This window comes from Nanorana parkeri, unplaced genomic scaffold, assembly GCF_000935625.1.
Source record: "Nanorana parkeri isolate BGI_ZX_2015 unplaced genomic scaffold, ASM93562v1 scaffold915, whole genome shotgun sequence".
Lineage (NCBI taxonomy): Eukaryota > Metazoa > Chordata > Amphibia > Anura > Dicroglossidae > Nanorana > Nanorana parkeri.
The window spans coordinates 170,821-184,941 of NW_017307183.1; the positions used below are offsets into that span (position 1 = coordinate 170,821).

Consider the following 14,121-nt stretch of genomic DNA (forward strand, 5'->3'; position numbering starts at 1 on the left):
AAGTACTTGTCTAGCACGTTTTGTGCTATCCCTGTGCATTTATACCCTTCCCCTTCTTTCTTCACCTCTGAAATCTATTCTAACTCTACTGTGTGTCATAATCAGAGAAACTTCTCTCTTCCTGACTCGCACTGGGCACATCGGAGACCGGGACCAGCAGGACAGCGGGAGGGGGAGCCGCGAAGGGGGGGACAACACACAGACTGACACCAGATACAAGCAATCTGACGGCTCTATAGCTGGTGGATTGCTTGTATGTAAACAGGCATCGCTGCCTGTTTTTAAATTCAGGCAGTTTCCCGCTCGCGAGTGGGCGGTCCTGGCGAGAAGTTTAAATACGCTCGCTCAGATCTAAGAAGGTTGTAAGAACACGGCCGGCCGGGAGGCGGTAAAAAACCTCTAAGCAGGGTCTTCAGAACAGGGGAGACTGACCCTGCCTGGGGAGCCGCAAGAAAATCAGCAGGTAAGGGTGAAAAAAGAAATCTTGAAGTAGAGCTAGAAGTAAATTTCTCCATGTCTCCTAGTCCGCAGGGTTCAATATTGAGTTGGCCCAACCTTTGCAGCTATAACAGCTTCAACTCTTCTGGGAAGGCTGTCCACAAGGTTTAGGAGTTTGGGAATGTTTGACCATTCTTCCAGAAGCGCATTTGTGAGTTCAGGTACAAATGTTGGATGAGAAGGCCTGGCTCGCAGTCTCTGCTCTAATTCATCCCAAAGGTGTTCTATCGGGTTGAGGTCAGGACTCTGTACAGGCCAGTCAAGTTCCTCCACCCCAAACTCCTTTATCCATGTCTTTATGGACCTTGCTTTATGCACTGGTGCGCAGTCATGTTGGAACAGGAAGGAGCAATCCCCAAACTGTTCCCACAAAGTTGGGAGCATGAAATTGTCCAAAATGTATTGGTATGCTGATGCCTTAAGAGTTCCCTTCACTGGAACTAAGGGGCCAAGCCCAAACCCTGAAAAACAATCCCACACCATAATCCCCCCTCCACCAAACTTTACATTTGGCACAATGCAGTCAGGCAAGTACCGTTCTCCTGGCAACCGTTAAACCCAGACACATCCATCGGATTGCCAGACAGCGAAGCGTGATTCGTCACTCCAGAGAACACATCTCCACTTCTCTAGAGTCCAGTGACGGCGTGCTTTACACCACTGTATCCGATGCTTTGCATTGCACTTGGTGATGTAAGGCTTGGATGCAGCTGCTCGGCCATGGAAACCCATGCCATGAAGCTCTCTACGCACTGTTGTGCCAATCTGAAGGACACACGAAGTTTGGAGGGCTGTAGCTATTAACTCTGCAGACATTTGGCAACTTCTGCACACTGTGCGCTTCAGCATGCACTGTCCCTGCTCTGTCATTTTACATGGTCTATCACTTAGTGACTGAGTTGCTGTTGTTCTCAGTTGCTTTTACTTTGCAATAATACCAGTTGACCGTAGAATATTTCGTAGCAAGGAAATTTCACGTAACACCTGAATCCAATGTTTTGGAGAGGAGTCCCAATACTTTTTGCAATATAGTGTATATGTAAAAAAAATAAGACTTTAATACTACTTTAAGTAATGTAACTGCAAAGTGAATAAGTAGAAAGTCACTACTTAAAAGGACACACATCCCTTAAAATACTTTGAGCAAACAGTCTCATTCAGTAGTTTCATAACAGCTGCCTCATTTTTAAAATAGATCTCCACCATGTTCAGCTAAAGGCAGAAAGCACCCTGCTTGTGTGCATCCCTAGATACGCAAGACCCATCAGGAGATTCCCCCCATATGGCACTTGTGTGCACACTGTATGCACTTTCTGCATTTTGCTGAATCCAACAGAGATTCGGATATCTCATTCAATTATTGCAGACTGAGGACACCTGGCCAAACATATTTGTAAAATCTCAGTAGGCAAAACTACACATATTAACTTAAACAACATGTGCAATATCCACCTAAGTGGCACAAACAGGGAACAAATGAATATAGTTGTATGCAATATTTAATAAAGTCGGTGTAGTTTGATAACTTATAATGCGCTCCTAAACCAAAGTGGTACATACTTACATTTTTGCAGCACAAATCAGCACAAACAAATGGTATATTTCTTTTTCAAATTTAATAACAAAGGGGTACAAAGTGGGTGGGGTTTTATCAAATATAATGCACAATATCTCTGAAACCAAAGCAGCACAAACGTTTGTTTTTGCGGCACAAATCAGCACGAACGAATGGTTTGCTTGTTTCTTAAAATTTAACATGGGGTGCAAAGTGTACGGGATTTCAGCTAGGGCGCCGAAATATATCCAAAAAATGGCACATTTGACATGCCTGGTTTCTCTCCTCCCCGCTGGGCGCTGCTCTGTGTCCCCTCTGACACAGTGCAGCATCCAGCAGGGAGGAGAGAAACTATCAGAGGACGCCGAGCAGTGCGGGGGGAGCACGGTGAACACCTGGCGTGTCACAGGAGGCCGGACTCTCCTCCCGCACCGCCCCCCTCAGCCTCCTGTGACCGATCAGAATGAAGAGCGGTGTGGGGGCAGAGACAGCCGTGCGCTGTCACAGGAGCTTGAGCCGGCGGAGAGGGGGAGGGGTCAGCTGCCAAAATAGACCGAACTCCCCGCACTGCCAGCTCAGCTGTGACAGCGAGTCAGGATGGAGAGCTGTACAAGCAGTCAGCAATCAGTGATCGCTGACTGTTTGTAAATAACTGGACATAGTATGAGTTACTATGTGCCAGATATGAATGAAAATGATTGTGTACATAGTAAACATACTATATCCACAAGTTATGAATGAACAGGAACACACAGTATAGCGATTTCCTGTTCATTTATAACAAGGGATGCAGAATATGAGATTATGGATTCTGTGTCCTCAATCTCTTTTCCTATTTTAAAAGGGAAATATCAGGGGTCTGTTTAGACCCCTGATATTTCACCAAAGCCCCTGACAAAGTTAAAAAATAAAAATATTTAATAAAAAATAAATGCAAATAAAAATATAAAAAAATGTAAAAGTTTATAAAAAAATCAATGAAAATTTTTTTTGAAACATTTAAATAGGTTAGGAAAAAAAATTAGTTTTGGTTACTTTTATTTTTGCGGCACAAATCAGCACAAATGAATGGTATATTTTTATTCAGGTTTTACAAACATGGGGTGCCAACTTCACGCAGCTCCTATGTGCACAAGCCAAAGGGGTTCACACACTTTTGAACAGCTGTATATACTGTGCGTGCATACAGTATTATAACATATATTTCTCTATATACACTTTTGACAGACTTGCTTTACTCTCCTGAACCAGCACACCCTTATTGTGACAATAAAAGCCAGGTGTTGACAGTGGGTGCAGAGTTTATGCCAACAGGTTTGCTAAGGAACAACTGGACAGATGAGCCTATGAAAGATGAGGATATGCCTGTAAAAGAACTTCACTGCCACTTGCAGAAGAAGAGAGAAATAAGGTAACTGGCACCCATTATTATATGTCATATTTTACTTTCAGATTTTTGTTTAAAAAAATATGTATATCCTATATATAGTATTAAAGTCCAACTCCAGGATATTTCCTAGTGTGCAATATGACTGGAAGTCTTTCACACAGCACCATCAGAACCAACATAATCCTGGGTCTGCCTAAATAGAGCAACCACACTAGAAATAATTGGGCAAAAACTTTTTGGTGAGCAGCCTGTGACTCTCAATTAGTGATGGGCTGAACAGACCTGAGTTTAGTTCGAATTTGAACTTTAGAACATCCAAAAAGTTCGAACTCAAACTCAATGCAAGTCTATGGGGGCAGAACTTTCAAAATCAATTATCCCCTTTTTGAAGGCTTATATGCAAGTTATTGGCCTTAAAAAGAGTATGGGGATTCTGGTACTGCCCTGGGTGACATGTATCAATGAAAAAAAACACTTTTAAAAAATACAGTTTTTAAAGGAGCAGTGATTTTCACATCACTTAAAGGGTAACAATAAAAATTAAAAATTCCTTTAAATATCGTCCCCTTAAACTTACTGTGAGGAGGCACCACTGTACGATGTATAGAACCTGCTGCAGCAAAAAGTGACATTTAAAAAGAAGAAAATGAGATTTAAATTGCCGGTAATTGGTTTTCCTTTAATCTTTTAAACAACTGCTTAAGGGAGGCCATCTGTATGAAGAGGCCACATTTTAGGACACTCGGAACAAGGTTTGAGATTTTCTGGATAAATTCTGGTGCCTCTTTTCCAGACGTTGGATGAAAGTAACAACTGGTGCTTTAAAAATGGGCCTTTAGTCTTAGCAGTGCCTTCACACCATAACCCTTCAGATTTATTCTTGGCGAGTGCAGGATTGGACCCTGCTGTAAAAAATTCAAATTATATGCACCTCTCACATGCGGGTGCGGAAAAATTAGGCCTTGGATGTCGGTGGTGCACTACACCAAGAACGTTACTTCAAGATAGAATAATCACCCACAATGTTAGGCAGCCTAGGCAGTCTTCCAGAGATCCCAGATCCCCGACAAATGTATTCGGTTACATCTGCATCAGGGGATTGATAGCTGCTTCTGATCCAGGACTGATTAATTTTGATAAATGTCAGCCAGTCAACGGAGTCTGTGGACGGACGCACTCTTATCTGTCTCCAGCAGCACTGAATGTCCGTTCGGAAAGCAAGGTGGATGCAGGGCAGCCCAGTAGCTCCATGGCATATTGGCTAAGTTCTGGTCACTGATCCATTCTCAAGACCCAGTAAGCCAGTGGATCGTCTGTTGGAAAGCTCTCTATGTCTGCTCTTGCCCCTAGGTAATACTGCACCATATGATACAGACGCTGCCAATGGGTGCCTAAAGTTAACAACCCTGGGTGATGAGGGCTAAAAAAAAATTCTAAAGGCATAAGTCAGGTGGCCCCCTTCTCCACCACTCTTCCTTTGACCAACCGAAGTCTCAGAAGCACCTCCTTTATGACATGGTAACCTACCAGTGTCTGGAAAGGTGTTACACCAGTTTCTCTTCAACGCGTCCTCAAGTTGATTCATCCTGTGCTCCCCTCCTGTGAGAGCAGGATGAGCTCTGCAACTATGAGCCCTGCAGCACTCTCTCCTGCGCCCCACCCGTGCTGGCTTCGGCGCTCTTGCCTTGGCCCCCCGCTGGCCTCAGCGCTCAGGATGGAGAGCAGAGGATCTGTAAATATCGGTGATATTTACTGATCCTCTGTGCAGGGCAAACACTGTAGTGATCAACTGATCACTGCAGTGGTTTTAAATAACTGGGGACATATAGTACTATGTGTCCCCAGTTATGAATGAAGAGGAAGTGCTTTACATCACTTCCTCTTCATTCATGAGTTTCTCAATGGGTAGTAGCACTCACTATAGAGGCTTCTACCCATTGATAACTGGATGATAGTAAATATTTTCTGAATGAACGGGAAGCCTCTATACTGAGTGCTTTCCATTCATTTAGAACAGAGGCTGCAGTAAAAGGGATTGAGGACTCTGGGTCCTCCAATTTCTTTTTCTATTTCAAAAGGGAAATGTCAGGGGTCTGTTTTAGACCCCTGATATTTCCCTGAAGTCCTCAAACAGTAAAAAATAAATAAATAAAAAAAACAAATACAAAATAATAAAAAAACACATACTGGAGCCGGGGCACATGACGTTACATGGCGCTGTGCGTGCGCGGCGTCGGGTGACGTCACACGCCTGTTGGGGTGGCACACTTTTTTGTTCTGGCCTCGGGCACAAAAGGAGCTAGCTACGGCTCTGGTTTGCCACGCTTGATCCGCTTGAGACACAGATTGCAAATAGCAATGCTGCGGTCTGCTGCACATGTGCTGAAAAACTCCCACACAGCTGAGTTTCCTGGAAGTGTGCTGGGAGACAACAATGCCCTGCACCTGTGCAGGTCTGCCGTCTCATGCAAAAGGGTGGCTGCTCTTACGGCTGCCCCTGGAGGACATCCTGCCTCGGTGTTTGATCAGGCACCCAAGTAGAGTCAGTGACCTCATCATCATCCACTCTGTCCTCATCACTGCAGCCAACCGGGCAGTATGCTGTGGCTGGGGGAACATGGGTGCCAGAAAGATGTAGTGCAACCTTTTGCCTAAAAACAATGGTTAAAGTGACACTAAACTTAGGAGTTAAATCTTAAACATACATTAAAATACCTTAAACTATCAACAAACATGTACTTTATTTGTGGATCTCTTAGCTACAGATCCTCAAATCATCTCTGAATGTGTGCTGACAGTGTTCTTCCTTCTGCAGGGTGGCTAGTTTTGTTCCCCATGGTCCCTGTGTGTGTTGCCAAAGTAGCCACCACGTCAAGCTTGCTCCTGTGATAGACTGTAAGCTGACTTTTACTAATTTGTATTGCGATTGGAGTCCATCACAGGAGTGAGCTTGGTAAATAAAAGGAATAAGTAATGTGGCGTACTTGGAGTATTTGACACCTGGGCACCTCTATACAACAACATTATTTTCAGTAATAATAAAGGAATTAAACCAATGATAATCATGACCAGAGAAGAAATGCAAACAATGAAAATTGTAGTGCTCTCTCACATTGCTGGCCAGTGAAGAAAAGCCCTCATACCCTGATTGTCAGCCTAAACATGCTCCCTTACATTGGTGATCAGTGATATGCTTGCTTAGTGGCTATTGGAGACAGGCTACCTTAGATTGGTGGTCAGTGGGGAAAAAGTCCGCTGTACAATAGTGGTCATTGGAAGAAGGAAGGACCCCCTTACTGTGGTTGCCAGTCAGAGAAGGGCCCCATCATAGTTGCCAACATTTCAAGAAAATTTCCAGGGACATCTTTTTTGCTGTGCAGCCAGCAAAACATTTTAGGCAGAAGAAGGGCATTCTTGTAAAAAGGTAAGGTATATTGTTAACCTATTGTACAAAGTTCTTGTTAAAAAGGACAGCCTTACAGCCAAGAAGGTATAAAAATATTTATGTATTTATTTAGCTAGTTACAACTTTTAAACTGGTCATTTGAGCAGTGGCCAGCCCTGTCAGCACCAACCAGGTCAACAAATGTCAGTTTTTAAAATAATAGGAACAGAGTGGAATATTGTTGCCTGAATATTGATTGCATTTTATTGGATACACTATTCAGGTGTTCAGACAGCTGAGGGTACTGTGGCTTTCAGAATTCAATAGCCAGCAGAGGAGATTCCTCCATCTGCACTCTTTTGCTTGGATGGGGGAATCATGTGACTTCTCTCAACCAGCTCATAGCCACAAAACCAGCACGAGAAACCAACACATGTAAGGCTGGCCTAAAACTCTACTTAAAGTGCAGCAACCCAGCAGCTCTTGCAGAGTATACAGTGATAAAACACAAATTATACAGAATATACATCTGGAACATAGGCATGCAGAGCCTATTGCATTAGGGTGTGCACACAAAAGTACAAACACACACACATATATATATATATATATATATATACACACTGAGTGGCCAGATTATTATGACCAAATGCACAGGAACATTTTAATCATTACCAGTAGGGATGCACCGATAAATCGGCCGCCGAAACATATCGGCTGAAAATGGCACTTTTGGCATAATGCCGAAAGAGCCATGTTTCGGCCGATACATCGGGTCATCCCTGGTTTCTTTTCTCCCCGCTGGGCGCTGTTCCAGCGGGGAGAAAAGAAAGTGACAGCCGCCGAGCGCTGCAGGAGTCAGGACGAGAGCGCTGTGAGCTGCGGCATATACATATACATACATACATACACACACATACATACATACATACATACATACATACATACATAAATACATACATACACAGACCTAAAGCATCCTGAATTCCCATCTCTTCAGCTGTCCCTTACCTCTTCCAGTAGGGGGGCAGTAATAAAGCAGGGAGCCCGGCAGGTGGTCATATCCTGATTGGATGGGAAGCTGCAGTCACACTCCCTCGCAGCTTCTCAGGCACCGAGGACAGTGGCTGTTATGTGAGGAAAGAAAATGGCAAGAGCTGCTGTGCTCTGTATCGATAGGATTGCCACCTTTTCTTCAAGCTGAACCTGAACAGTCTAGCTCTGCATGGAAATTCTTTTTCTTGGAGAATATACAGTACAGGAAAGAGTGAGGAGAGACAGCTAGGAGAACGTAAGAGGAGAGACAGCCAGGAGAGCGAGCGAGGAGAGACAGCCAGGAGAACGAGCGAGGGGAGACAGCCAGGAGAGCGAGTGGGGAGAGAGAGGAGAGCAAGCAAGAGAAAGAGAGAGAGAAAGGAGAGCGTGAGAGAGAGCATGAGTGCAAGGAGAGCGCGAGCGCTGAGAGAGAGCGGAGTGAGGGAGAGCGGTGAGATAGAGAGAGCCAGGAGAGAGAGAGACAGTCAGGAGAGAAAGAGCTAGTAGAGGCAGCCAGGAGAGAGATCTAGGAGAGGCAGCCAGGAGACAGAGAGAGGAGAGATAGCCATGAGAGAGTGGAGAGACAGCCATGAGAGAGAGAGAGTGGAGAGACAGCCAGGAGAAAGAGTGAAGAGAGATGGCTAGGAGAGAGCAAGGAGAGATAGCGAAGCCTGACCACAGACACCCACAGAAGAATGATGAAAAGATCTGATAATTAAATATGACACACATTAAAGGAAGGATTGCATTATGCAACTGGTCAAACTTGAAAATCAGGGGGCATTTTCATGCCTGAACATCTTCATGATAAGATCTTTTGCGCGCAAAGGTGACACTGACGCCGCCTGTGTGACATTGCACAGGTAAGGTAACGCAGACAGTTCGGGAATGACAGTGCACCCCCCTTCCCCAAATACATAGCCGACCAGAGAGTGGTTCGTGTCAGGCAGACTCTGGACTTCAGTGACACTGTGGAGAAGGAGCCGCTGCCAGGACATGCAGAGGGAGAGTGAAGGAAACTCAGGACCTCTCCTCTACCTGAGGGCCCGAACGGTCCGTCTGCCCCTGGCGCCTGCAGTTTCAGTGTTGCGCTTGCGATGATTAGTGTGTGCCCCGGTATACCACGTGTGCACGCCTATGATTTGGAATTAAATATTTTGAAAACATCACTTGACACTGACCATTATGCTGAGTACTGCGACAAATGCTGTGGCTGCTGATGGGTTAAAGGTGGCACAAATCCTGAGTAATGAAACCAATTAGGCATTGCAGTGGAGGCATGTGAATGAGAATTCTGCGTCATGTAATCAAAGCTGGACATCTTTTGCCTTTATGTAATGGGGGATTCTACACTGACCACCAATGTAAGGGGGGATTCTACACTGACCACCAATGTAAGGGGGGAAATCTACACTGACCACCAATGTAAGGGGGGAATCTACACTGACCACCAATGTAAGGGGGAATCTGCACTGACCCCCCAATCAGTGGCGGACCTAATAACCAAAGGGCCCTGGTGCAAGATTTTATCTCGGGCCCCCCTCCCAAGATGGGGGGGGGGGGGGCGGGGGGGGGGTGACACTGAGGCTGTGGGGGTGGCCAGGACCGGACCCCACTGGGCCCCCCCACAGCCTCAGGCCCCGGTGCGGCGGCACCGGCGGTAGTTCCGCCACTGCCCCCAGTGTAAGGGGGGATTCTACACTGACCACCAATATATGGGGCAATTCTACACTGATCACCAATCTAAGGGGGAATTCTACGCTGACCACCAATGTTACGGGGATTCTACACTGACCACCAATGTTACTGGGCAATTCTACACTGACCACCAATGTAAAGGTAATCCTACACTGATCATAAATCTAAGTGGGAATTCTACACTGTCCACAAATGTAAGAGAGGATTCTACAGTGACCACCAATGTAAGAGAGGATTCTACACTGACCACCAATTTAAGGGAGGTTTATACACTGACCACCAACGTAAGGGAGAATTGTACACTGACCACCAACGTAAGGGAGCATTATACACTGACCACCAACGTAAGGGGAATTCTACACTGACAACCAATATAGGGGGGATTCTACACTGACCACCAATATGAGGGGGAATCTACACTGACCACCAATATAAGGGGGAATCTACACTGACCACCAATATAAGGGGGGATCTACACTGACCACCAATATAAGGGGTAATCTACACTGACCACCAATATAAGGGGTAATCTACACAGACCACCAACGTAAGTGGCATTCTACAGTACACTGACTACCAATGTAAGAGAGGAGTCTACACTGACTACCAATGTAAGAGAATTCTACACTGACTACCAATATAAGAGAGGATTCTATACTGAATACCAATCTAAGGGGCAATTTTACAATGACCCCCAATATAGGAAGGGTATTTACAGCGCTTCTGCCAACCTTTAACATCCTAATCCAACCCCTTTCTCCTTTGCTTATTTTTGCACCCCCAACCCTGCTCATCTTTGGGGATGGGGTGCAAAGTTGACCAGGGGGAGTTAGAGTTATGCTTCAGTGCTGCAGCACCTTTCTATGTGCTCATTCACACCAGCAGCTGCAGCAGCTATTATACAGTAATGGCAACAGATTTGCCACAAAAAGTTGGGCACTGTTGAAGGCCTGGAAAAAACAAATTACATATAATATATAGGAGACAATAGATACAGATGACAGCTAACCAACCTAATGTTATTTTCTGAAAAGGACCAAACAGCAGAAAATCAATGCCAAGAAATTGGGATTTGAGTCATGGAAGGAAAAGCAGAGGAAATCTTTGAGGCAATTTTGCAGTAGGATGTCTGGTTTTCTTCAGTACCTCACCTTATGGAGAAGGACTCTGGAAACTATTGGAGGTATGTGGGCTGTTACGAATCAATAGACCTAAGGCATTTTTAACAAAACTGTCTATAATGCAAGAAAAAGCAAGAAAATGGAATTCCAGCTAATTTTCTTTCTAAGTTTGGATATAATAGACAAGGATTAGAACCTCTGTTGGGTTTTAATTGTCGTCTTGTGTCCCAACTGGGGAGATTTTACTTATTACTTCCTGTCCCAAAGACACAATAAGAAGTGAGAGAAAACCCCTAAAGTGATAGAAATGTCAAAGCTGAGATTTCTTAACAGGAACAGGTTTCCCATTTGGGAAATATCCCTTCACATGTCCTGGCAACAACCCTTTAAATGTTAAATGTCCAATAACTTTCTGCCAAGGTGACAACAGTAACTAGGAAATAAAGCAAATGTTGGATACAGGAGCGCAGACAGTAACACAAACTTAATAGAGGTTCTAATTAGGGATGCACAGATACTTTTTGAGTACCAGTGCAGATACTTGGCATTTTCATGAGAACTACCAGGGTTGCAGCGGTTGCAGCTGGGACCTGGCTTTGGCACTCCACCACTGTCCTGAAATCATTAGTCGATATTGTTGTAGAAAAACTGTCTCTTGACAATAAACAAAAATGTATCAGTACTCGTACTTGTAAGTACTCGGCAAGTACCAGTACTCGTACTCGCAAAACTGGTATCTGTGCATCCCTTTATATTTATAAAAACAAAATCGTACATTAAAACAGAGATGTACAAATCCCAAGAGCTCCGTGTGCTCCTTACACATGACAGCTGCCTCCTAAGTTTTGAATTTTTCTCTAGTCTAGTCTTGGAGCTCAAAAGTATCGGTACATGTACTCGTACTTGTACCGAGTACTGTACTTGTTATCTGTGCAACCCTAGTTCTAATCCTTTTTGCTATACTCAAAACTAAATAAAATATCTTGGAGTTGAAATTTAAAGTGCACATTGTATGAAACTGCAAAAAAATATCTGTGTGTCGCTAGATTGTTCGGGTTTCGCTTGGAGAAAAGGTGGCAACCCTAATAGTCACGCGTGATTGACGTACAGTGGGTTTGGACCAGGCCGTCACAGTAAGAATGCATTCTTAAGAAAGCTAGCAATCCCAGATGTCATGAGAATGTGCTCCTGCAAAGCGCAGGAGTGTATTCTCATGGGATTTGGAATCCTCAACTTCACCAGAATACCACAGCGAGGCTAAGGCAAAGTGATGTCTCTGTCACTGTTTTTTTCTTGTGTTGCCCACCCCTCAGTTGTATTGTTTTTGGATGCCCCAGTGGTCTAAGACTAAGCCTGTGTCCTGTACTTTACTGTGTCCTGTACTGTTTCCTGGGGTACAGTAAAGTACTTTATTTTAAAAGTAAGTCGACAATACTATTTTTTTTTCTCTTTATGTTTTTAGGTTTTTCTTAAGTTTTACGTCGCATTTTTGAAAGAGTTTGAAAGAGGACAGGGGAGTTGGGCTTGAAAATATAATGATTTGCATTTTCATGCAAGGTATTCAAGTGACACTAAACTCAGGAGTTAAAACTTTAAAATGCATTCAGGGTACCTTAACTATGAACAAAAATGTAGCTTATTTGTGCATCACTGCAGCTGTAGATCCTCAAATCATCTCTGAATGTGTGCTGACAGTGTCCTTCCTTCTGAAGGGTGACTACTTTTGTTACGACGGTCCCTGTGTGTGTTGTAAAGGATCCACTGCTCCAAGCTCGCTCCCATGATGGACTATAATCTCAATACAAATTAGTAAACTAACAGTGAGATTTTTAGTCCATCACAGGAGCAAGTTGGAGTGGTGGCTACTTTACAACACACACAGGGACCATGGTAACAAAAGTAGTCACCCTCCAGATGCTGATTGCATCTCTCCTGGCTTCTCAGCTGTCATTCCCCGGCTAGAGAAGCCTGGGAAGAAGCTGATCAAGCACAATCTGTGCTTGATCAGCTTCTTTGAAGTTCATAGGTGACATTAGGGGTCTAATAGACCCCTAATGTCACTTTAAAGAGTGTCTGTCATCTGCAATGTACTATCACATAGGAGGCTTGTGATAGCAATTAAGTTAATAAAAAAAAAGTTTAAACTAAACATTAAATAACATAAATGTAAAAATATGCCCCAAAAATGTTTAATGTCCCCGTGAACGTGTGCATACTAATGCAAATACGCTATGGGTGCTCCTAAGTATGAAAACGATGCTTGCCACACATGTTGGGTATTGCTGCATGCACCAAAGTAAGAGCAATCATTCTAGGGCCAATATTCATGGTTAACTATAAACTGATGGCCTGTGCGGGCTTTAAGAGCTGCCTATGGACACAGGCGCATGCAATTTTTAAGCTTGGTGTGTTGGGTATCCATTTACTCGGCACAACTGCATCTTTTATATTTGATAAAAATGTATGTATTATATTGTGTTTTTGCACACTAAAATTTAATTAAGTGTATTTTTTCCTGAAATTGCTGAAAGAGTTGCGCTAATAATATGCAACATAACAATTTTCAGCTGCCACCATTTTATACTACAGGGTCTCTGCTTTCAGGAAATATATAATTCTGGGGGGTTAAGTAATTTTCAGGCCTAAAATGTGGATAACAACATGTGTGCAAAACACACTCTGGCCATGAAAGGGTTTAAGTCCCAGTCCGTGTGGGACCAGGCACTTCATTTTTATCTATCATTTAGATTTTACCCATATACTTCTATGTACGGATATCTCTAACAAAGCTTTTTATGCTGTATCTATAATTAAATGTCTTCCACTAAATGTTTTGTTTTTTACAGGGCACTTTGGAACAGGAATACAATCATACTTCAGTTTTCTGAGATTTTTGGTTCTAATGAATGTTGTGACCTTCCTCCTGATTGGTGGATTCATTGTAATTCCCAGTATTTTGTTTAGTGAATTAAATTTGGGACACAAATTTCTCACTTCAAACTCAAGTGGTAAGTCTATATGTGGTATGTCTTCTGCTAAATTATTGAGTTGAGTTGATTAAGCCAATCTTAAAAAATTATGTCGACCTGCCTGATTTAAAAGCATAGTACATCTTAAATCAAGCACCTGTACAGTGGATATACATAACCAATTAACTTTTTACCTACATTATTTTTTAAGCCAGCTGTGTACCCAAAACCCACACATCCTTATGTCCTTGACCACTACTACAGCTTACTTACAGACCAGTTCTCATTTATAAGAACAGGAACAGCTTCTAATGCATCATCTGAACCTTTTTTCAGACCATCTTTGTTGGAGCTGCGCTGGCCGTTGTTTCCAACCAACACAAGACAAGGCAATTTCCCTTGTCATGGATGGTGCCCTTTCACAACACCGCGTTTTGGTAGGAACGTGGTGGTGTGCACGAACAAAAAGT

The 14,121-nt window shown here is 43.6% G+C and overlaps 1 protein-coding gene across 1 annotated transcript in view; it reads left to right on the forward strand.

Moving 5' to 3' along the window:
• Nucleotides 1-14,121, forward strand: part of TMC4 (transmembrane channel like 4) — a 186,859-nt gene that overhangs the window by 19,721 nt on the left and 153,017 nt on the right. Inside the window, exons 3-5 of the mRNA XM_018566084.1 lie at nucleotides 3,281-3,464; nucleotides 10,596-10,744; nucleotides 13,529-13,690. Of these exons, the coding sequence (XP_018421586.1) occupies nucleotides 3,281-3,464; nucleotides 10,596-10,744; nucleotides 13,529-13,690 (495 nt within the window). The remainder of the gene's footprint in view (nucleotides 1-3,280; nucleotides 3,465-10,595; nucleotides 10,745-13,528; nucleotides 13,691-14,121) is intronic.